We start from the raw sequence: 22,770 nt of genomic DNA on the forward strand, positions 1-22,770 counted from the left end.
ATATACTCAGTGTCTGTGTTGAAGAGTGGGTATACTTGCACAGGAACCTGGCAGAGAAGCACATGAGATGGGAAAATCTATGTGCTTAAAGTAATTCACAACTTGGGTCAGTAGGATTTGACATCTTTGAATCATTCAGGAACATCAGTTGGTCACTAATCATTTGTTAAGCCCCTACTATGTACCATACACACTACCCAGCCATAACCATAAGAAACTGCTTCTCTGTTCTTTGTCTGTTTAGGCCCACCATTCTTGAAGCTCTCAATTTAATATCCATATTAAAAGAATGTGTTACTTCTTAATATGAATGCCAATTTTATTTAAGAAACTGAAAAGTTCATAGAGCCCATGATCTGTAGGTTATATAGACCAAGCTAATGCTCTCTTGCCAAATCAGAACTTCACCTCCAGCATTATACACAAATTGGCTCTTTAAACCAAGCAGACAAACCAGCCAATTTCATTCTATCAAAGGCTTTGCAAAGTGCCTCCTTTGCTTTTCCTTCTTCAGCCAAAGGTAGCAGAAGAGAGCAATGCGAATCCACCTTGTTATTAAAGCTTCAATTTGTACTAACCTTTGGGACACCCTGTACTTTCCTCATGAAATTCCCATAAGACTAAAATGACATTTAAGTATTTAGAGTGCCTTGTATATGCTTTAAAGCACTAAATAAATGTCAACCTCTTACCCAAGGTTACCTAATTATATACCAGTTTTCAAGTTCAGATTGATTTCAGTTTGAACAAGAATAATATTTGTCCTTTAAATAAATAACATAGAACATGTTTACACTTAAGCATAAATTGTAAATATAAATTTAATCAATTATCTATTCTTTCCTGTTTTAATATTCATTATCTTTTGGTCAGTAATCACACATTAAAATCTCTAAATTTTTACATTAGTATTCTACTTCCATAAATTTATGTGTGTTAAAGGATTTATACTTATGCTTTCAATTATTGAAGAATACAAACTAAATTTTAAAGTATTAAATGTTACCAAATAGTATATACATATAGACACATGTTTCTGTATGCTATTTATAATTTATCAGAATAATAAATTTGTAATTTTCTAATTCTTAAATAGAAATATTAGAGTTTTTAAGATTAAGAAGCACAAATATTGAAAAAGTTAATTGAATTGGAAGTGCCATGGCATGTTCTTTAATTTTCTGTAGCAGAAGAGATTCATAACCTAAGGTCCATGAACTTTTTTTAAAAAAGATTTTAATATTTCTGTATAAATTTGTGTTTTATTATAGTCCTATTTTATCTTATGAATTTAAATACATTCTAAAAACAAGTCTATAAGCTTTCCCAGAATTCCAAATCCACAGCTCTAAGGCTAAGGACTTTCTGATATATTATCACATGGTATATATACAGATACATAATTATATATATATCGATGTAATATTATATACTATATCAGTGCATTTGTCCAAATTTGTACTTAATTTGATAAAAAATACCAACTATAGGTTATATTAGTTTATTATTTTACATGATATATATACATATAAACATATATTCATAGTTTTTACTTTATCAAACTAAGTGCAAATTTAGACAAATGCATGTGTGTGTGTTTGCTTACCCAATTCAAATTCAAGAAAAATGTTTGCTATAACCCAAACCCAGTCCACCCAAAAATACTTTTGAATATTGAATATTTTTAAAATATGCCCAGAATTTTTGTGGCCTCCTTCTCAAATCTCACCCACAAACCTAAAAGCCATGATTTGATTATATTTGTCTTATTTAAATGCCACTCATTTTTGTAAAATAGAATTTGTAAAGCAACTGGTGTAGTAATTTAGTCCCAACTCTGCTTTTCTTCTTGAAACCATTTTCAGTGGAATATATAAAATTTTAACTTTTACAGAGGTGGTCTTTCTTCATAACTGTCTTGATTGTCTACCTGCTTATGAATTGTCATGAGGTCCTTGATACCCCTCACAGCAATGAATCTCTGCTGACACCCCTCATTCTGTAAAGGAAGCTTGGTTTTCATAGTCAATATTTAGTGAAATAAAATCCATAAAGGAAAAAGGAATTATATGTGTTCTATTAAATTCTAACTGTAAAGTCATTCTGGGTTTAGAATCAGAAGATCTGGCCTCAAAACACTTATAACCTTGGCAATTCAATTAACTTCTGCTCGCCTCAATTTTCTTATTTGTAAAGTGGGTCAGTGATAGCCCCAACCTTCCAGGGTACTACCAAGTTAGAATTAGAGATTTTTTTTAATTTTGGAGTTATATTGAAGCATGGACAATTTCATCTATATAGGTACTCCTTACAACAGTAGAGATTTCTTCCCATTTATGCTATTGTAGACTTTTCTCATGAATTTTTCTCAACAAAAGTAAAATCATATGGTATCTGCACAATGATAAATCTCTCTAAACTTAGTAAGGTGGTCCTTGGGTTACATACAGTCTGGCACCAGAGCTTAGTACTGGAGCCCTTCTAACTTGATAAACCTTGCCAGAACTATTGTAATCTCTAAGAACTCAGAACCATATCTACCTTCATGAGGGAGCATCCAAGAAAGACTATAGACTCAGTTCCTTAAATTAAATCTAAAATATGAAAATTCTGACTAACATTTTTAGCTGCCTATTTCTTATACTCAAGGATACCTTTCTATTTAAAAAAAAAAAATAAGCAGAGTAATGGAAATGAATCTAGGACTTAAAAACTATTCTGCATGGCAACTTTCCAAATGCACGTGAATAGTTGGGTATTCTTAGTACTACTACAAAACAGAGTATTAAATATAACCAAATAGTTTATATTCATATAGACACATGTTTCTCTAGGCTATTTATAATTTATTAGAATAGTAAATATGTGCAATTTTCTAATTCTTAAAGCAGAAATATTAGAGTGTTTAAGAATCACAAATATTCAAAAAGTTAATTGAATTGAAAGTGCCATGGCCTGTTCTTTAATTTTTTTGTAGCAGGAGCTAAGTTTGTGGACCTTAGGGTCCATGAACTTGTTTTAAAAAAAAAAAAAAAAGTTTTTAACTATTTCTGTATAATTTTCATATTACAATATGAAATTTTCAATATTTCATGTTGTTACAGTGATGAACATGATGCTATCATTTAAAGAAAATTGTCCAAGAAGCAAAGCAAAGGAAGAAGACGATTCGACCCTCATCATTAATTTCAGAAAATCTTTCCCTCTTGAAAAGCATAAAAACCGACCCTACCTAGCAAGTAAAATATATTCTATGAATGTGTAAAACTTCTCCATGGTCACTAAAGGTAAAAAAGGGTTGTTGCATTTGTTTTCATGTTATTTGTTTTTTAACGACAAGGCTTAACAGTTTCAAGATCGCAAATTAACACAAAGCTTGTATCCTCTTTCCACAAATACACTTAAAAACAAATGAGTTTTGACACGGTGAAAGCCATTTGTGGTGCTGTGAAATTGACTCCATAGAGTCAGCAATTGGAAGGCATCCACATGGAAAGGCAGGGATATCATCTGGGCATCCGTCCACAGGGGATGGGGGAGGGACCACTGATGCCTTGGCTGATCATGACTATCACTCTTTGGAAGTGCCCTTACTGCATGAGTACATAATTTCCAGCAGCGGGTATACCCCCAAAACATAGAAACCTTCCAGTTTGTCAATGGTATAGATGCAGCAGAAACTACCCTGCCAGCTAGCAAAGATTGAGGGTGCTGAATTAAAATCAGTCTTAAAATGTGTCCCTTGTTTCTTCAGACAGTACACACAATATCCAGTTCAGTTTTTTAAAAATCCTTCTCTAACTCCCCCTCATCCCCAAACCCCAAACTTTCAGACTGATGCAGAATTTTTGCTTTAGAGAGTTTTACCTGAGCTGTGTTCCATTAGGGATGCCAGCTGGAGAATTGAGATTTTTATTTTTTAACTGCTTCATTTGGGCTTTTAATTGTAGTTGAGAGGCAATGTTATTTTTTCTTTTTCTTGCCTTGGTTTTGGTGAATTATGTTTTACATGCTGTAATTACGGACTAGCAGTTAGGAGCAAACAAATCAGATTGACATGACAGGAAAGAGCTTACACTGTGGATTTTTTTTTTTAATACTGTGAAAATATAGACTGCCACTGGAAATTTCTTCTGATGCTATCAGCTACGTTCAGAAATGTCTAAGGAAGTCTCTCCCACCCTCATTTAAAACAAACAACTCTTTTTGTGATTCTTGGCCTCTTTTAGGGCAGTGTATATAGTAGGGATACTATATTAATGAAAGCACAGTGCATTCCTGGGACACTTGTATTATAAAAGTATTTTCCGGGCATAATTAAGAGTAAGTGCCCAGAGCTACTCTGTTTGACCCGGTGTGTAGCCCAACATGTGAAATCTCTGGGTAAGTCAAGATTGGGGTGGGGTATCTAGTCACGCTGAAAAGGAATTCCTAACAAGCAGCCAAAGTAAACCATCTTATCTAGGATGCGATGAAGACTTCCTTAGGTGCACCTGGAATTAACCATTAACAGGAGCATAAGGAATATTTTTCTAACCAATTCTTATTTGCAGCAAATCCTAGCTATCAAATGGACATTAAATTATTATGCCTTCTTACTATACACAGTGATAAAGGGATGTGATAAATGTAGGGACTGGTAACCACTGATCCCAAAGACCAAGCTGGATAGTTAAGAGTCCATTTGATGCTGCATTGGTTAAAAAAAAAAAAAAAAAAAAAAAAAAAAAGATTTTGTATAGCACCACATGTGCATACTTTGAAGAACAATATGGCCAGATAGCCAAACAGGAGCCTCTGGGTTATATGCTACTGACTTCTCTGACCCTGTGTAGGTCATTCAACCACTCACAGCTTTTGTTTCTTCTCTATAAAATAAGATGAGAGAGTAGGAAAGCCTGCTTCTTCCCAGGTCTGATGCAGGAATAGGACTATATTCTGTTAATACCATCCTGTGAGCCTGTTGTTTGAAGTCTGCAGGAACTTGTGTAGAACAGGCCTCCTAAGTTTTTCTAAAATACTTGTTTCGCACTTTGAAAATGACAAGCTCCTGAAATTCTGAATATCAATATTTGCTTTGAAATGTTCCACTTTGTCCTGTGCTTCTACCGAACTTAGATAATGCTTTTCTCCTGTTCTTTACATGGCAATATAATTTGTTAATGTAAAAATGCCATTATTTACAAAGGCCAGCTCTTGATTGTTTGTTCCCATTGCTTCTCCCTCCCAAATTAGGGGAACTAATACAGATAATGAGAAGTAATTTTTATTTGATTTTGGATTACATTCTGGGTTTTTTGGTTCTGTATTTATTTTCTTAATTATGTTGACTTAGGCATTTATTAAAATTAGCTTGCATTTGGCTGACTTGACAACAGATGAAGATAATCCAGGTGCACAGTTGGATGATGGGCAGAAACTAGCCCAAGCTTTAAAATAGTCCATAGATAATAATACACGGATGGTATAAGTCAAACATAGGTAATTGAGAGTTGGCAACATATTAAAGCAACATTTTGTCTTTTCAGAAATATTTTTAAAGTAAATTCTTATTTCCTTTTTGTTTTTCCTTTTCTTTTGTTATTAGTAACCAGCATTTGGGTATATTGTTGTTGCTGAGGTCTATTTTTAGAAAAGTAATAAAATGAAAATTTGCACTTCATCAACAAATGGTTCCAGTGTTTTGATTTATTTGATTTGATTTAAGTAGCAGAGCAATCAACAGAAAAGCCTGAAAAACAAGAGGCAGCTGTCAGGTGCTAAACAGACACTATAAAGTATTTTGACATGAAATCTTTTGGGGTTTTTTTCTGTGTGAGCAAAAGAGGGATAGCATAGATCACCTCATAATTCAAAATTTTAAGTGCCTTCATAAACTAAATTTGCAAATTAAGCAAAACACAATAATTCATTCAGCAAACATTTATGGAGCACCTTTATTGTTAAAAATCACACTTAATATTCTCTGGGGAATTAAGCAGTAATGTAATAAAATAATTTATAGCCTGGAGGGTTTTTATGGTTTTTTGGGGGGGGAATTTGTTGTTTTGTTTTGTTTTTAACCATCTCTGCTCTGTGTTCTGTGGCTAGATGTGGTAGTGTACTCCTGAGGTTAAAACATGCCTCACAGTACTGAGACAGCCTGCATGAAAGGATGCTGTTTTAAGTTTTTAGTGAAATAAAAATAATATTCTCAACCTTTTATAGAACTTTTGAAGAGTAAACAGTCTAAATTTATTATAATTGCATTTTGGGGAAACATTTAACCACCTATATAATATGTTTTCCTCGTTAAAACAAACTTCTTGAAGATAAAGATGTCATTTTTTTCTGTTCTTGTTTTATCCTGCACGGTCAGTATTTAATGTGCATTGCATGACTAAAATAAGAAAATTAAATTTTTTTTATCCACTCTTGTGATTTTAATTATGTAGGGAACTTCTTCCAAAGTAGTTTTATTTAATGATTCTGCATTTTATAATATTTAAAATTGCTTGCATCATTTAGAGATTGACTTGCCCATGTTCACAGAGTATGGATCAGAGTTAAGACTTGAACACAAGTTTTTCTGACTCTTTAAAATCACTGTACCGTATTGCTCTTCCTTGAAAATGTATAAAGGCACCAAGTTTTACTCAACTTTCTCACTCCCATTTCATGACCTTTCTGGGTGCTCTTAGTGCAGACTTTTTCACAGATCCCTTTCTAGCCCCCAGAGCAGTGATTTCAGTTTGAAACCCAGAACTCACATTCCTCAAGAGGAAGCATACAAAGTACCTGCCTATCCCCATGAAAGAAAGGGCAAGATAATGGAGAAGAGGAAAACAAGACAGCTTAGTGAAAGTTGGCTATAGTGGGGAAAGGAGATAAGAAACCTTTCTGGGGTCAGTCCTTTTTCACCCACAGTTAGCAGTGGAAAGGAAAGACATTCCTAATACATTGGAAATGAAAGAAATAGGAGTTAAAGGGAAATTAGAGAGAATCAATGCAAATAAGAGAAAAACCAAAAGTCAAAGGGAGAAAGCCTAAGTATAAATGAGTTCATGAGCAGATAAATCATCAAAAAGAGGGGAAAAGACAAAAAGGAAAATTAGTTAAAATTAAATGTAAGGTCAAAACACATTCAATACTTTGTTATATTATAAAGGGAAATTAATCAAAAATCAAAGGAAAACAAAGAATTTTGTGGACTCCCTAGAAATCAAAAACATTGTTTGTTGGAAATTGTTTAATGGTTCAAAAGTGAAAAAAAAGAATGGAAATTAGGGTCTGAAATCAGGGTTCCCAAGAAAGGATTAAAGACAAAGAAGATTATTCTGGGATGGTGGTGGGGGTAGGTCAGAAAATTCAGTTCTCCAGATTTCCACTCCTCCCCCAAACAAGACAAAAATATTCCTGAAGGCAAACACAAAGCCGTTAAAAACAAATAGAAGTTGGGGCAGAACAGCAGTCCTTCTGGGACAATCTGAGAAGATCTGAAGAAAGATGCCTGGAAGGAGTTTGGCTCCTGTGAGATGTATACACCTCCAAGCTAGTTCCTCTGAAACACAGGCGATGGAGCTTCAATGAAGTAAGAGATTTTCAATCATTTCTATTGAAAAACCAGAACTAAACAGAAAATTTAATCTACAAAAACACAGGACTCAGGAGAAGCATAGAAAAGTAATAGGAAAATATATATTATTCAAAGGTTAAACCTGTTTATATCTCTAGATGGGAAAACAGTGTCTAACTCTTGAGAACTGTCACTGGAGCTGACAGAGGGGGGCATCATATGGACTGAGGGTGGGATTGTGAATGGTCTCTGATGTGATGACATCAAAGAAAAATTAATTAAGGGGTGGGAAAAGGTCTGTACTGAAAAAAGAAAAGGGGAAGTATAATGGGACAATTAGTTCACATGAAGAGGCTCGAAATGATGAGGGGAGCCCCCACACGCTCTCACACTCTCTCGGACTTAGGTGGGAAAGCTTGGGAAACTCCCTCAGAGAAGCTCTCCCCTAACAGACCTGCCTCAGGGAATCAAGATAAAGTGGTTTCATTCTGTTATCTGGGTGGGACTAGTTGAGTTCAGGACCACTCCTACTTAGCCTGAGCTGGAGATCAGATTTCTATCCAACTCTATTGAGTTGGAGATTAGTCCAGGGATAGGGACACAATTCAATTCCAAGATTCTCTATTCTGATTCCAGCTCAAACTGCTCCCAGATCCCACCAAGAGATGCCCATATAATAAGCTTCCTTCAGCTCAACACCTTGCAGAGGACCTAATCATGCAAAGGAACCTCTCTGCTTCCCTTGGCATATCTGCTGGCTGAAAAGACATTCTCTTTTCAGTGTTACTCCCTCTTTATCTCTCTCACCTATTTCCCTAATGGGACCTTATTTACCTCTCTGTTGAGATTTCTCTGCTAGATCTTTACTTCTCTGTTGGAACCTGCCACTAAGGAAGTCAGCCTGCAAAACCTGATTTCTCGATTCTAATAATAAACTCCTTTTGCCATTTTAACTTTTCAGGTTCGTAAATTCATTTGCAAAACACCTGGCTGACCAGAAGGGGGTTCCCACAACTCTCTGCCCTGCACCAAACTTCCCCATTTTTGGCTCCCTTACTGGGAATTGGAGCCGAACCTCATCAAAAAGACCTGTTACAATTGAGGGAAAGAAGGAAAGGAAATGAGCATTGTCTGAAGCTTGTTTTGGCTCTAAGAAGGAATAACTTAATCATTCAGTTGAGTATAGAAATTTATCTAACCCAAAAAGAAGAGAAAGAGGAAATAAAGGGGAAGGGTAGGATAGAAGGGAGAGCTGAAATAGGGGAAAAGGTAAGAGGAGATAAGGGATGATAAAAGGTAAGGTATTATGTAGAGTGGGTTAAAAATATTACTAAGGACAGGGTGGAAAGAGAACGAAAGTATATACAGGGGAGAAAATAGGGGAATACAGCGCTAGTAATCATAACTGAATGTGAACGGGATGAACTAACATAAAATGGAAGCAAATAGAATGGATTAAAAAATAGAATCCTGGGGGCAGCTAGGTGGCGCAGTGGATAGAGCACCCCTTGAATTCAGGAGGACTCGAGTTCAAATCTGGTTTCAGACACTTAACACTTCCTAGCTATGTGACTCTGGGCAAGTCACTTAACCCCAGCCTCAAAAAAAAAAAAAAAAAAAAACAGAATCCTACAATATGTTTACAAGAAACACATGAGGCAGAGTTAAGGTAAAAGGCTAGAACAAAATCTATTATGCTTCAGCTGAAGTAAAAAAAAAAAATAAAAAAAAAGATGGTAGCAATTCTGATCTCAGATAAAGCAAAAGTAAAAATAGCTCTTATTAAAAGAGATAAGGAAAGTACATCTTGATAAAGGGTACCATAAATAAAGAAGTAGTAATGATCCTAAATCTGTATGTACCAGAGGTAAAAGCAGACAAATCCCTAGAGAGGATTTTAAGCCAATTACAGGAATAGACAGCAAGACTATAATAGTGGGGGACTTCAACCTTCCCCTCTCAGAATCAGTCAAATCTAACCACAAAATAAACAAGAAAGAAACTAGAGAGGTTAATAATAAACTAGATATGATAGACCTTTTAAGAAAACCAAATAGGTACCTTTTTCTCAGCAGTACATGGTACTTTTACAAAAACTGGCCATGTATTAGGGCATACAAACCTCACAATCAACTGCAGAAAGACAGAAATAGCAAATGCTTCCTTTTCAGATCATGATGCAATAAAAATTATATTCAATAAAGGGGCAGGGAAAGATAAGGCTAAAAATCAATTGGAAATTAATCCAATTTTTAAAAATGAGTAGTTCAAACAAATTACAGCAACAATCCATATCACCCAAGGTATTGACAATGAGACAACATACCAAAACCTATGGGGTGCAGTCAAAGCAGTTTTTAGGGGAAATTTTATATCTCTAAATAACTACATGAATAAAATAGATCAATAAATTGGGCATGCAACTAAAAAAGCTAGAAAAAGAACAAATTAGAAACCCCCAATTAAATACCAAATTAGAAATTCTGAAACTCAAAGGAGAGATTAATAAAATTGAAACTAAGAAAACTATTGAATTAATAAAAGAGTTTTATGGAAAAAAACACAAAATAAACCTTTGGTTAATCTGATTAGGAAAAAAAATCACAAATGTCAAAAACAAAAAGTGAACTTAACATCAATGACAAAGAAATTAAAGCAATAATTAGGAGCTATTTTGCTCAACTGTATGGTATCAAGTCTGACGATCTAATCAAAATGAATATTTACAAAAGTATAAATTGCTCAGATTAACAGAAGAGGAGTGTTACTTAAATAGTTCCATTTTTAAAAAATGAACAAGGTTTCTCCTCTGAAACCAGTAGGGACCCCTCAGGTTAGCTGGGTTAGGAGGTACCTCAAAGACAGGAACTTTCATTTCCCAGACAATGTGGGAGGAGTCAGACATCTAAGGATGGGAAGTTTGAAGGAATCTCTGTTGAGAAGAAATGGTAAGCCCAGCTGTGCTGCAGAGACGGCCCTGGGTAAGAAGGAACCAGCACAGGAGAGTGCAGAAGCAGTGGGGCAAAACTGCAAACTGATAGGGAAGTTTGTAGTTTGAGGTCCCAGGCCAGAGAGGAGAACTGAAGGAAAACCTGATGCCAGAGGCGCCATTCCTTCACCACTCCAGGACACTAACAAGCACTTACTTAAAAAAAAAAAAAAAAAAAAAAATGAGCAGGCAATTGAAAGAACTTAACTATGAAACGTTACTGTGGGAATAGGGAAGACAAGAGTTCATCTTCAGAGGAGGAAACTGAAGTAAAGAAAGCCTCTTCTACCCTAAGGAGTAATATCAAATGGTCACTTGCCCCAAAATAATTTATAGAGTTCAAAAAAGACTTTAAAAGTCAAATGATACTGAGGGAAAGATAAATAAAATAAGAACAATCCAAGAAAAGCAAGATTATGAAAATCCAACCAACTAGAAAAGGAGACCAGAGTCTTAAGAATATGATTCTTTGAAAATTAGAATTGAGCAGGGGAGACCAGCAAAGTCATAAGAGACCAAGAAATAATAAAAGAAAATATGAAGAATGAAAAAATCAAAGTGAGATATCTCATAAGAAAAATAACCTGATATGGAGAATAGATTAAGAGAAAATAAAAATAATTGGACTTATCTGAAAGCTATGATCAAAAATAAAAAAAGAATCTTGATTCAATAATATAAAAAATAAAGAAAATTGTCCTAAAATGTTAGAACAAAAGGGGAAAATTTAGAAAGAGGAAAAACCCCACTCATCACCATCTGAGAGAGATTTGAGAAAAATCTGCAGAAAAATCATTGCTAAATTTAAAAATCCCCACATAAAGAGAAAATTTAACAAGAAAAAACAAAAACAATTCAAATATGCTGGAGCTATACAATTAGAATCACACAAGACCTATCAGTGGCTACAATAAAAGACAAAAAGATCTTAGAATATTATACATCAAAGATCAAAAGAAGTAGGATTGTGGCCAAAAAATATTATATCCAGCAAAATTAACCATATCCTGTATGAGTAAAAATGCACATTCAACCAATTGCCACTTTTTCACAATTTGGTTGGAAAAAAAAATACCTAATAGAAAATTACACAATGAAAAATATGAAATGTCAAGAACTAATTTCAAGGGACTTAAGAACAAATGGTTTATGCTTTTATATATGGAAATGTGAAATGTAAACCATCTATAAAATTCTCATTAGTAATTGGGCAGCTCAAAAGAAAAGAGTAGAGGTAGAGCTAAATATAATATGATTCTAAAAAGCAAAACCACGAAGGAAAAGATAAAAACAATAATTATACAAATGAAGTTTTCTAGTTATATGAAAAAATGCTCTAAATCACTGTTGGTTGGAGAAATGGAAGGTAAGACAACTCTGAGGTACCATTTCACACCTCTCAGACTGGCTAAAATGACAGGAAAAGAGGATAAATGTGGGAGGGGAATGTGGAAAAATTGGGACACTAATGCCTTGCTGGTGGAGTCATGAAATGATACAACCCTTCTGGAGAGCACTCTGGAACTATGCCCAAAGAGCTTTAAAACTGTACACAGTCTTTCAGCTAGCAGTGTCTCTACTGGGCCTGTATCCCAAAGAAAACATAAAAGAGGGAAAAGGACCCACATGTGCAAAAATGTTTGTAGCAGCCCTTTTTGTAGTGGCAAGGAACTAGAAACTGAGTGGATGCCCATCAGTTGGAGAATGACTGAATAAGTTATAGTATATGAATGTTATGGAATATTATTGTTATTTAAGAAACAATCAGCAGTGTGATTGCAGAGATTTACATGATGAACTGATGTGAAGTGAGCACAATCAGATCATTATACATGACAACAGCAAGGTTATAGGATGATCAATTCTGATGGTCGTGGCTCTTCTCAATAATGAGACGATTCAGGCCACTTCCAATAGACTTGTAATAGAGAGAGCCATCTGTAAAAGGGGGACTATAGGAACTGAATGTGGATCACAATATAGTATTTTCTACTTTTTTTGTTGTTTTTCTCTTTTTTTTCCTCTTGGTCTAATTTTTCTTGTGCAGCATATTTTTTGAAATATGTATAAAAGAATTGCACATATTTAACCTATATTGGATTACTTGCTTTCTAGGAGAGGGGGTGAAGAAAACGGAGAGAGAGAAATTTGGAACACAAGGTTTTGCAAGAGTGAATGCTGAAAAGTATCCTTGAATGTATTTTGAAAATAAAAAGCTATTTTTAAAATGAAAAAAAAAATGAGGGGAGAGCAAGAACTGACACACAAAAATTTGATGGGGGAAGAGGGCTGGTAGTTCTGAAACCCTACTCATATGAGGGAGGAATGGATTAAAGAGGGAAGAGTACATACATATTCATATATGTGTATACATGTGTATGTGTGTATAGAGAGAGAGAAAGAATAATGTAAAATTTCAAAATTTAAAAAGAAATGAGTAGGGAAGGTATAGGATAAGGCAAGGAAGGATATGTAAATTAACAAGAAAGAAGTAAGATGTGTAGTTTAATGGAATGGGATGAAAAGAAAGGAAAAAGGTGAGGAAAGAGGATAAAGGAGGGAACCTTAGAGGGGGGAAGTTAAGTAATAGTAGGCAAGCTATTGGGTAGGAGTAAAGTAGAATGGCCTTCAGGGATAAGAAACAAACTAACACAATAATAATCCAGGAGTAGAATTTATTAAGAAAAGATGCAGGAGCCCTCTTTGTAGTGGCCAGAAACTGGAAACTAAGTGGATGTCCATCAATTGGAGAATGGCTGAATAATTTGTAGTATATGAATATTATGGAATATTATTGTTCTGTAAGAAATGACTAAAGGATGATTTCAGAAAGGCCTGGAGAGACTTAAATCAACTGATGCTGAATGAAATGAGCAGGACCAGGAGATCATTATATACTTCAACAACAGTACTGTATGATGATCAATTCTGATGGATGTGGCCATTTTCAACAATAAGATGAACTAAATCAGTTCCAACAGAGCAGTAATGAACTGAACCAATTACACCCAGCAAAAGAACTCTGGGAGATGACTATGAACCACTACATAGAATTCCCAATCCCTCTAATTTTGTCCGCCTGCATTTTGGATTTCCTTCACAGGTTAATTGTACACTATTTCAAAGTCTGATTCTTTTTGTACAGAAAATAACTGTTTGGACATGTATACATATATTGTATTTAATTTATACTTTAACATATTTAACATGCATTGGTCAACCTGCCATCTGGAGTGGGGAAGGAGGGGAAAAATTAGAACAAAAGGTTTGGCAATTGCCACTGTTGTAAAATTACCCATGCATATATCTGGTAAATAAAAACTATTAAAAAAATTTTAATTAAAAAAAAGAAAAGATGCAGGGATAGTAATCATTGATCTCACTCAAAAGAAAATAGGGAAACCAGATTATTTGTCAACCATGTTAATAATGTTTTAGTCTATTCAAAACAAATAGTATAAAATTGGACTACTTTTATGGCATAGGAAATTAATTAGTGGGTTTAGAAACATATGGAAAGATTTAGACCTAGGGAAGAAACCTTGGGAGAAACTTGCCAAACAAGCATAGTATAACCTCCCATGGAAGTATATGAATGTGTCTACATATAAATGTGTATAATAATAGGTATCTGTGTGTGTGTGTGTGTGTGTATGCAAATGTGTGTGAATGTATATATCTGTGCTTAATTGTAGCCTATTTGGAGGAAGTGGGGAGGATGAAAAGGGAAAAAAAGAATAAAGTAAAAAGTATTTAGCAAAGAACAAAAGAAAATCTACAAGAAAACAAAGAAAAGATGGCCAGTTCTCACTACAAGGTGTTTTATTATATATGCTTTCTTGAAATGGAAACTTGTTACATTTTTTAAATCCTCTCATGTTCTTCTGTACAGATGGTAATTTTTTTCCTATCTTTTATTTGTTTTAAATACATTTTTTTAAAAACTGACGGACTCACTCCTCCCCGCAAAAAAAAATGAAATGAAAAAAGTATAAAGAGGAAATCAACATTATTAGGAGAAAAAAAAACAAAGAACAAGATACAGAAAGATCAGGAGTGAACAAGGTTGCCCACTATCACCATTACTATTCAATATAGTACTAGAAACACTAGCCTCGGCAATAAGAGCCGAGAAAGAGATTCAAGAAATTAGAGTAGGAAATGAGGAAATCAAACTATCACTCTTTGCAGATGACATGATGGTATACTTAGAGAACCCCAAAGACTCTGCTAAAAAGCTATTAGAAATAATTCAGAATTTTAGCAAAATTGCAGGATACAAAATAAATCCACATAAATCCTCAGCATTTTTATACATTAACAACACAATCCAACAGCAAGAGATACAAAGAGAAATTCCATTCCAAACAAATGTTGAGAGTAAAAAGTATTTGGGAATCCATCTACCAAAGAATAGTCAAGAATTATATGAGAAAAATTACAAAACACTTGCCACAAAAATAAAGTCAGATTTAAATAATTGAAAAGACATTCAGTGCTCTTGGATAGGCTGAGCAAATACAATAAAGATGACAATACTCCCCAAACTAATCTATTTATTTAGCGCTATACCAATCAGACTCCCAAGAAACTATTTTAATGACCTAGAAAAAATAACAACAAAATTCATATGGAAGAATAAAAGGTCGAGAATTGCAAGGGAACTAATGAAAAAAAAGTCAGAGGAAGGTGGTCTAAGTGTACCTGATCTAAAGCTATATTATATAGCAGCAGTCACCAAAACCATTTGGTATTGGCTAAGAAATAGACCGGTAGATCAGTGGAACAGATTAGATACAAAGGACAAAAAAGGGTACATCTATAGTAATCTAGTCTTTGACAAACCCAAAGATACCAACATTTGGGATAAGAATTCATTATTTGGAAAAAAAAACTGTTGGGAAAACTGGAAATTAGTATGGCAGAAATTAGATATGGATCCACACTTAACACCATACACCAAGATAAGATCAAAATGAGATCATAAATAGATTAGAGGAACAGAGGATAGTCTACCTCTCAGATCTGTGGAGGAGGAAGGAATTTATGACCAGAGGAGAACTAGAGATCATTATTGATCACAAAATAGAAAATTTTGATTACATCAAACTAAAAAGTTTCTGTACAAACAATACTAATGCAAACAAGATTAGAAGGGAAGTAACAAATTGGGAAAATATTTTTAAAGTTAAAGGTTCTGACAAAGGTCTCATTTCCAAAATATATAGAGAACTGACCCTAATTTATAAGAAATCAAACCATTCTCCAATTGATAAATGGTCAAAGGATATGAACAGACAATTCTCAGATGATGAAATTGAAACTATATCCACTCATATGAAAGAGTGTTCCAAATCACTGCTGATCAGAGAAATGCAAATTAAGACCACTCTGAGATATCACTACACACCTGTCAGATTGGCTAAGATGACAGGAACAAATAATGATGAATGTTGGAGGGGATGTGGGAAAACTGGGACACTGATATATTGTTGGTGGAGTTGTGAAAGAATCCAGCCATTTGGAGAGCAATTTGGAACTATGCCCAAAAAGTTATCAAACTGTGCATACCCTTTGATCCAGCATTGCTGCTATTGGGCTTATATCCCAAAGAAATACTAAAGACGGGAAAGGGACCTGTATGTGCCAAAATGTTTGTGGCAGCCCTTTTCATAGTGGCTAGAAGCTGGAAGATGAATGGATGTCCATCAATTGGAGAATGGTTGGGTAAATTATGGTATATGAAGGTTATGGAATATTATTGCTCTGTAAGAAATGACCAGCAGGAGGAATACAGAGAGGCTTGGAGAGACTTACATCAACTGATGCTGAGTGAAATGAACAGAACCAGAAGATCACTATATACTTCAACAACAATATTGTATGAGGATGTATTCTGATGGAAGTGGAAATCTTCAACATAAAGAAGAGCCAACTCACTTCCAGTTGATCAATGATGGACAGAAATAACTACACCCAGAGAAGGAACACTGGGAAGTGAATGTAAATTGTTAGTACTACTGTCTATCTACCCAGGTTACTTATACCTTTGGAATCTAATACTTAATGTGCAACAAGAAAATGGTATTTACACACATATATTGTATCTAGGTTATATTGTAACACATGTAAAATGTATGGGATTACCTGTCATCAAGGGGAGGGAGTAGAGGGAGGGAGGGGATAATTTGGAAAAATGAATACAAGGGATAATATTAAAAAATTACTCATGCATATATACTGTGAAAAATAAAATAAAATAAAATGTGTAGTTTTATTCAAAAAAAAAAAGAACAAGATACAGAAAATAGATCTCACAGTGGAGGCTCTTCAATAATAAATTGTGAAGCAATCTGTAAGCATTTTTAAGTGCCTAGTGTATGCTAGGCAATAGGAATACAAATAGAGAAAAATGAAAACCTCTTTCCTTAGGAATGCTGTAAAAAGGTATTATTTAAGCTTAGTCTTGAAGGAAAATAAGAATTCTAAGGGGAAAAAGTGGAAGGGAATATTTTTCAGCCATGGGGAAAATATGCAAGTTCAAAAGCACAAAAATGAGAGAATAAGTGTTGTGTGTGCCCTCTTCACATACAATTAAGAAAGCCACTATAGTTGCACCATAGAGAACTGATTAAAAACCTACAAAAATTGGGGAGAGGTGGTAAAAAGCTCTTAGAAAGGGACAAAATTATAGAAATATAGAAGCAGAACAAAATTTGGTAGTAGATAAAGAAAAGGCAACAACTTTAAGCGACATATTAATTCTACACATATCAGAATGACAGAAGTTGAAGATAGATCACATAAAAGTAATTTAAATTTTGTAAGTTTTCCAAAAGATGATGTAAAACAACAACAACAATAACAACCTGAATATCCTACTTAAGGAAATATAAGACAACCGCCCAAACTGAGTATCAACAGCAACAACAAAAAATACTGAATAGCTCCCCAATGGAAAAAAACTGATGCTTGAAACTAGATGTAATGATAGTAAATTGTAATAATACCAGTAACAAATTGTATAAGTATTCAAATGAAATACCATCAACTGTGAAGGAACATCAATTTGAATTATTCAGGATTTTATGAGTCACAAGAAATCAAAGAATGGGATGAGATATTACAAATAGCAAAACTGTTCCTTTTTTAACCCCAAATGATATTCTGTAAAGTCTAAATAATCAGGTGAAAAAAAAATTGAATCTTCATCTAAAAAGGGGTAGATTGAAGTCATTACTTAAAAAAAAGAAAAAGTGAGCAAATATTTGAATTGTAAACATTACAGGTGACAACATGGAAAAGGCATGTATGTAGTTAAGAATTCTCTTGTCTCAATAAGATACAAACAAAAGGGATATAAATGCCCCAGGGGACTAAAAATTTAAAGAAACCTTATAGAATTAGGAAATGATTTAAATTAATCCATGGACTAAATCCTGGCTTCCTCCAAGAAGGAGGAGGATGTATCTTTGGGAGGCAGGAATAGTAGATCTATGAATGGGGAGATGGAAGGCAAAAAACAAAAAGGTACTGAAAATATGCCCCACCAATTCTACAGGTGAAAAGAAATAGTACTTTACTTTAGTCTTTTCACAAGAATAATGAAGCATTATAGACCTAGATAAAAAGAAAGGTGGGGATGGAGTGGGTTGTGGGAAATAGAATATTATCTTGCACCCTTGAAGGAGGAAATCCTTGATAGCTAAGGAACCAAATAATAGAAAGCAATTTGAAACTACACTTTTTAAAAGGGGATCAAAATGCTCGTGCCCTTTGATCCAGAGATCTCATTATTAACAACATTTACATACATCAGGAATGTCTAAGTCAAAAAAGTTCCATACCTGCCACCATATTAAAAGTGGCACTTTTTGTAACAGCAAAAAACTGGAAACAAAATCAAGGCCTGGTCCTAGGAAGCAGAAGTGGGATCAGTGACTGGAATGTAAAGAGAAAAATGTAAGCTTGATGTAAGGAAAAAATCTCTCTTTTTGTTTAATCATCATCTACTTCTTTGTGACCCATAGCATGCCAGAAAGGTCCTTCTATCCCTTCTTTCTTTCTTTCTTTTTTTAAATTAAAGCTTTTTATTTACAAAACATATGGACCAGTAATTTTTCAACATTGATCCTTGAAAAGCCTTCTGTTCCAAATTATCCCCACCTTCCTCCTACCCCCTCCCCTAGATGGCAGGTAGTCCAATATATGTTAAATGTTAAAGCATACAGTAAAGCCAATATATGTGTACATATTTATACAGTTATCTTGCTGCACAAGAAATAACGGATCTAGAATGAAAAAAAAAATTGAGAAGGAAAACAAAATACAAGCAAAGATACAAGAAAGGGTGGAAATGCTATGTTGTGGTCCACACTCCGTTCTCATAGTTCCCTCTCTGGGTGTAGATGACTCTCTTTATCAGTGAACAATTGGAACTGGTTTGAATCATTTCATTATTGAAGAGAGCCATGTCCATCAGAATTGGTCATTATATAATCTTCTTGTTGTCACGTACAGTGATTTCTTGGTCTTGCTCATTTTACTTAGTATCAGTTCATGTAAGTCTCTCCAAGCCTCTCTGAAATCATCCTGCTGGACAATAATATTCCATGACATTCATATACTACAATTTATTCACCCATTCTCCAGTTAATGGGCATCCAGTTTCTAGCCACTACAGAGAGCTGCCACAAATATTCTTGCACATACAGGTCCCTTTCCCTCCTTTAAGATCTCTTTGAGATATAAGCCCAGTAGAAACATTGCTGGATCAAAGGGTATGCAGTTTTGATAACTTTTTGACCAAACTGTTCTCCATAATGGTTGGATCCATTCACAGTTCCACCAACAATGTATCAGTGTCCCAGTTTTCCCACATTCCCTCCAACATTTATTATCTTTTCCTGTCATCTTAACCAATCTGACAGGTGTGTAGTTATCCCCTCTGTTTCACAGTCTGAGTTCATGTGTTGCTTCCAAAATATTATCCTCTTTATCATATGCTCTTCTGATTCCCAGGCCAGTGTTTTTATGTACTGAGCTACCCTACCTACCTTTCACTAATGATTAGAGTTGTCCAAAAAAAAAAAAAAAAACGGAATGGGCTGCTTAAGAGGAAGTATCTGAAAGTGATGAGGGTTGGGGTCCCTTTAAGATTCCTTTCTAATTGCCCAACCCATGACTGACCTTGATTCACAAATCCTGGTCAAAGGCACCCTTTGAATATCCGGGCCCAGCCCCACTATCAGCTCAGCTTCCCCCAGCCCTCACCTGATCTGAGATAACTGAAAAGCCTGCCTAGAACTTAGGGGTCCCGCCCATCATCTTCTAGGTATAAAAGAAATGAGCCAGAACGCCTTCTTTGCAGGAGCCCTCCCAGCCAACACATGGTATCCTTCCAACCATGTAGGGGTTCCTGCCCACCTAGTGGCCACCTTCGGCCCTGGCATCTTTCTAACTTTACTTCCAAATTTCTACAATAAACCTTTTATTTATCAATCTAGGTTTTCGGGCCTGTAAATTCATTTTACAGGGGACACTGCACCTCATGGGATTATCTATGTGCAAAGAAATGGGGTTCCCCCTTTCCTTTCCCTCATTAAAAGCACATGCTGGGTACTTAATAAATACTGATTAATAGAGGTTTCCTTTTCAGTAATAGTCTTCAGACACAAGCTGGATGACTACAGGTATGCTATAGAGGAATTTCTGTCCAAATTAGGGTAAAACAAAACTACCTCTTTAGTTCTTTCCAACTCTTGAGACTTTGTGATGTCTTTCATCTTGCCTTCAACATATTCAAATACCTGAAAGAGTTGTTCAGTTAACAGTATAAAAAACACTGTGATGTTTAGCTTATATTGGATTATTTGCTGTCTGTGGGAGGGAGGTGGGAGGAAGGGAGAGAAAAAAATTTGGAACACAAGGTTTTGCAAAGATCAATGTTGAAATTTACATGCATTTGGAAAATACAATTGTAATTGTTTGGGAAAAAAGATATACAATGGCTCTGTGCTAGTGGTCACATGACATGCATTAAAAAGGAAATTATGCAAAAAAAAAAAGTTGGGAATTTTTGACATTTTGTAAAATTGTAAAAAAAAAAAAAAAATCTGAATCGTGTAACAATTTCTATCTCCAAATTAAACTACTGGGGTCAGATCAATATGGGTCTGCTGAAAGCTGGATATACTAAGCAATGACTGATTAGGTTTTTTTAAGTACTAACCTGTGATTTAATTAGCACAAGAAACTTCTTTTTAGCAATATAGATAGGTACTTACTCTGCAACTTATTTTTGAGTTGCCTCAGGCAGCAGGAAGTTTTCCCAGGGTCACATGGTCATATTGTTGAACCATACATAGGAAAACTGATTGACTGAATCCTTAGATCACACTGTCACTCCCAAATATTCTGAAGTGCCAAGTTGTACCTAGGTATTTGTATGCATTTAAATTAGGGATCACCCTTTAAAAATATTATATTAGCTATATTCACAAAGCTTTAGAAAATACATGTTTCCACTCAAATAAGCTACTTCCTTAAGATCTTTGTTGCAAGCCTGTTTGCTTAAAAAATAAGATTCTAGGTCTCCAGCTACCTAGTAAAAGCATACCTGTATAGCCAGACTATCTAATCAGAAGAAATGGAATAGTTGCTAGAGTGCTGTCCTTCAAATTGAAATGCACAGAATTATATGCTACCTGGTTTCTAATTTTTTAAGGTAAATCTTGTACTCCTAATACAATACTAGTAGGCATGTAAGCAAATATTTAGTTTGTACTGCCCCTGTGAACAGTGTCTTGAGCTATTTTTTCCAAGTAGTAATGGGTCTTTGCTGATCCAAAATCAATTATTCACCTGATGGTTCTTGTATTGCAAGTTGGTACACCTTATAAAATGTGGTCCAGTCATCAATCAAATAAGTTTTAAGTGCCTATTGTGTGCTGGGCACTGAGCAATCGTCTCATAACACTGCTTAAATCAGGGGTTCCTAACTTTTGTGTGTGTCATAGATCCTTTGACAGTCTAAAGAAGCTTATGGATCTTAAAGAATTACAAAGGAAGACAATTACAGGAAAATAATTAAAAAGTAAATGTATTTTTTAAAGTTCATGGATTCTAGGTTTAGAACCATCATCTAATCAAATGAACTAACTAGTTATGATACTAAGGATACTATCCTTTTCTGGTCCTCTCAAGTTGTTAACACTGTGTTCCTGTTAAAACTTATTCATTCTTCTTCTCTGGACATCTCTGCCAAAGCTTCCTGGTCTCTAATTCTACAACCTTGATCAAATCTACTTCATGGAAGGTATGTCAGGCTAACTACCCTACAATACCACTCACTATAATTAACTTTCCAGATCAAAGTGCCCCTTCCTTGGCCACCATTATCCTACATGTGTCTTCCCATTAGAATGTTAAATTTGCTGAAAACAGTAGCAGAACTTTCTTAAACTTTATCTTTCAAGAGAAAGTTTCACAATGCCTCCTTTCCAAATTGATATTATTGACACTTCTAATGGTTTTTTTCCTTTGACCTTTGCTTTTTTGACCCCCCCACACACACACACACAGCCTTTTAACTCTGGAAATTAAGGTACCTCTGGGATACTCTTTTCTCCTTCTCCAGGTTCTTCTAATTTTACCCAGTACTCATTCTGCTTGTTTGACTACTCCAGTTTTCTTCGTTAGATCTTCTACTGGGCATTCTCCAAGGTTCTATTCTTGGCTCTTTTCTCCCTCTACAATATCTCGCACTATGAGATCTCATCAATTCTTGTCGGTTCCACTAATATTTACATATAAGTGATTCTCAGACTTATTTATCCAGCCCTAACCTCTCACCTTAAGCCTCCCATCATATGCTGGACAACGTAAACTGGATATTCCATGCTTCCAAATGAATTCTTTTTTCCTCAAATTCCCTTTTCTCCTCCCCTCCCTTTCTTCCTTCCCCTCTCCCCCCCTCCCCTCCAGTCAGCCAAGCTTGCAATCTCACCCAATCTATGGCCAAATCCTATTGTTTCTCCCTTCTTAACATCTCTTCCAGTGCATCCATTCACCTAGACAACCCTGGTGCAGGACCTCATCACCTCATCTACAGGAGCCTTCTGGTTGGTTCCCCAGCCCTAAGTTTCTCCCCACTCCAGTTTACCCTCTATTCAGCTGTCAAGAGCTGTGAAACACTTCCCAAAACATGTTATTATGTGGGAATTCT

The 22,770-nt window shown here is 35.1% G+C and overlaps 1 protein-coding gene across 1 annotated transcript in view; it reads left to right on the top strand.

The window, feature by feature from the left end:
* Nucleotides 1-3,306, top strand: part of TMEM123 (transmembrane protein 123) — a 73,982-nt gene extending 70,676 nt beyond the window's left edge. The window contains exon 5 of the mRNA XM_074302316.1: nucleotides 3,105-3,306. Within this exon, the coding sequence (XP_074158417.1) occupies nucleotides 3,105-3,129 (25 nt within the window). The 3' untranslated portion in view covers nucleotides 3,130-3,306. The remainder of the gene's footprint in view (nucleotides 1-3,104) is intronic.
* Nucleotides 3,307-22,770: the final 19,464 nt, after the last annotated feature.

The sequence above is a fragment of the Sminthopsis crassicaudata genome, chromosome 3 (genome assembly GCF_048593235.1).
Source record: "Sminthopsis crassicaudata isolate SCR6 chromosome 3, ASM4859323v1, whole genome shotgun sequence".
In the NCBI taxonomy this organism is placed as follows: domain Eukaryota; kingdom Metazoa; phylum Chordata; class Mammalia; order Dasyuromorphia; family Dasyuridae; genus Sminthopsis; species Sminthopsis crassicaudata.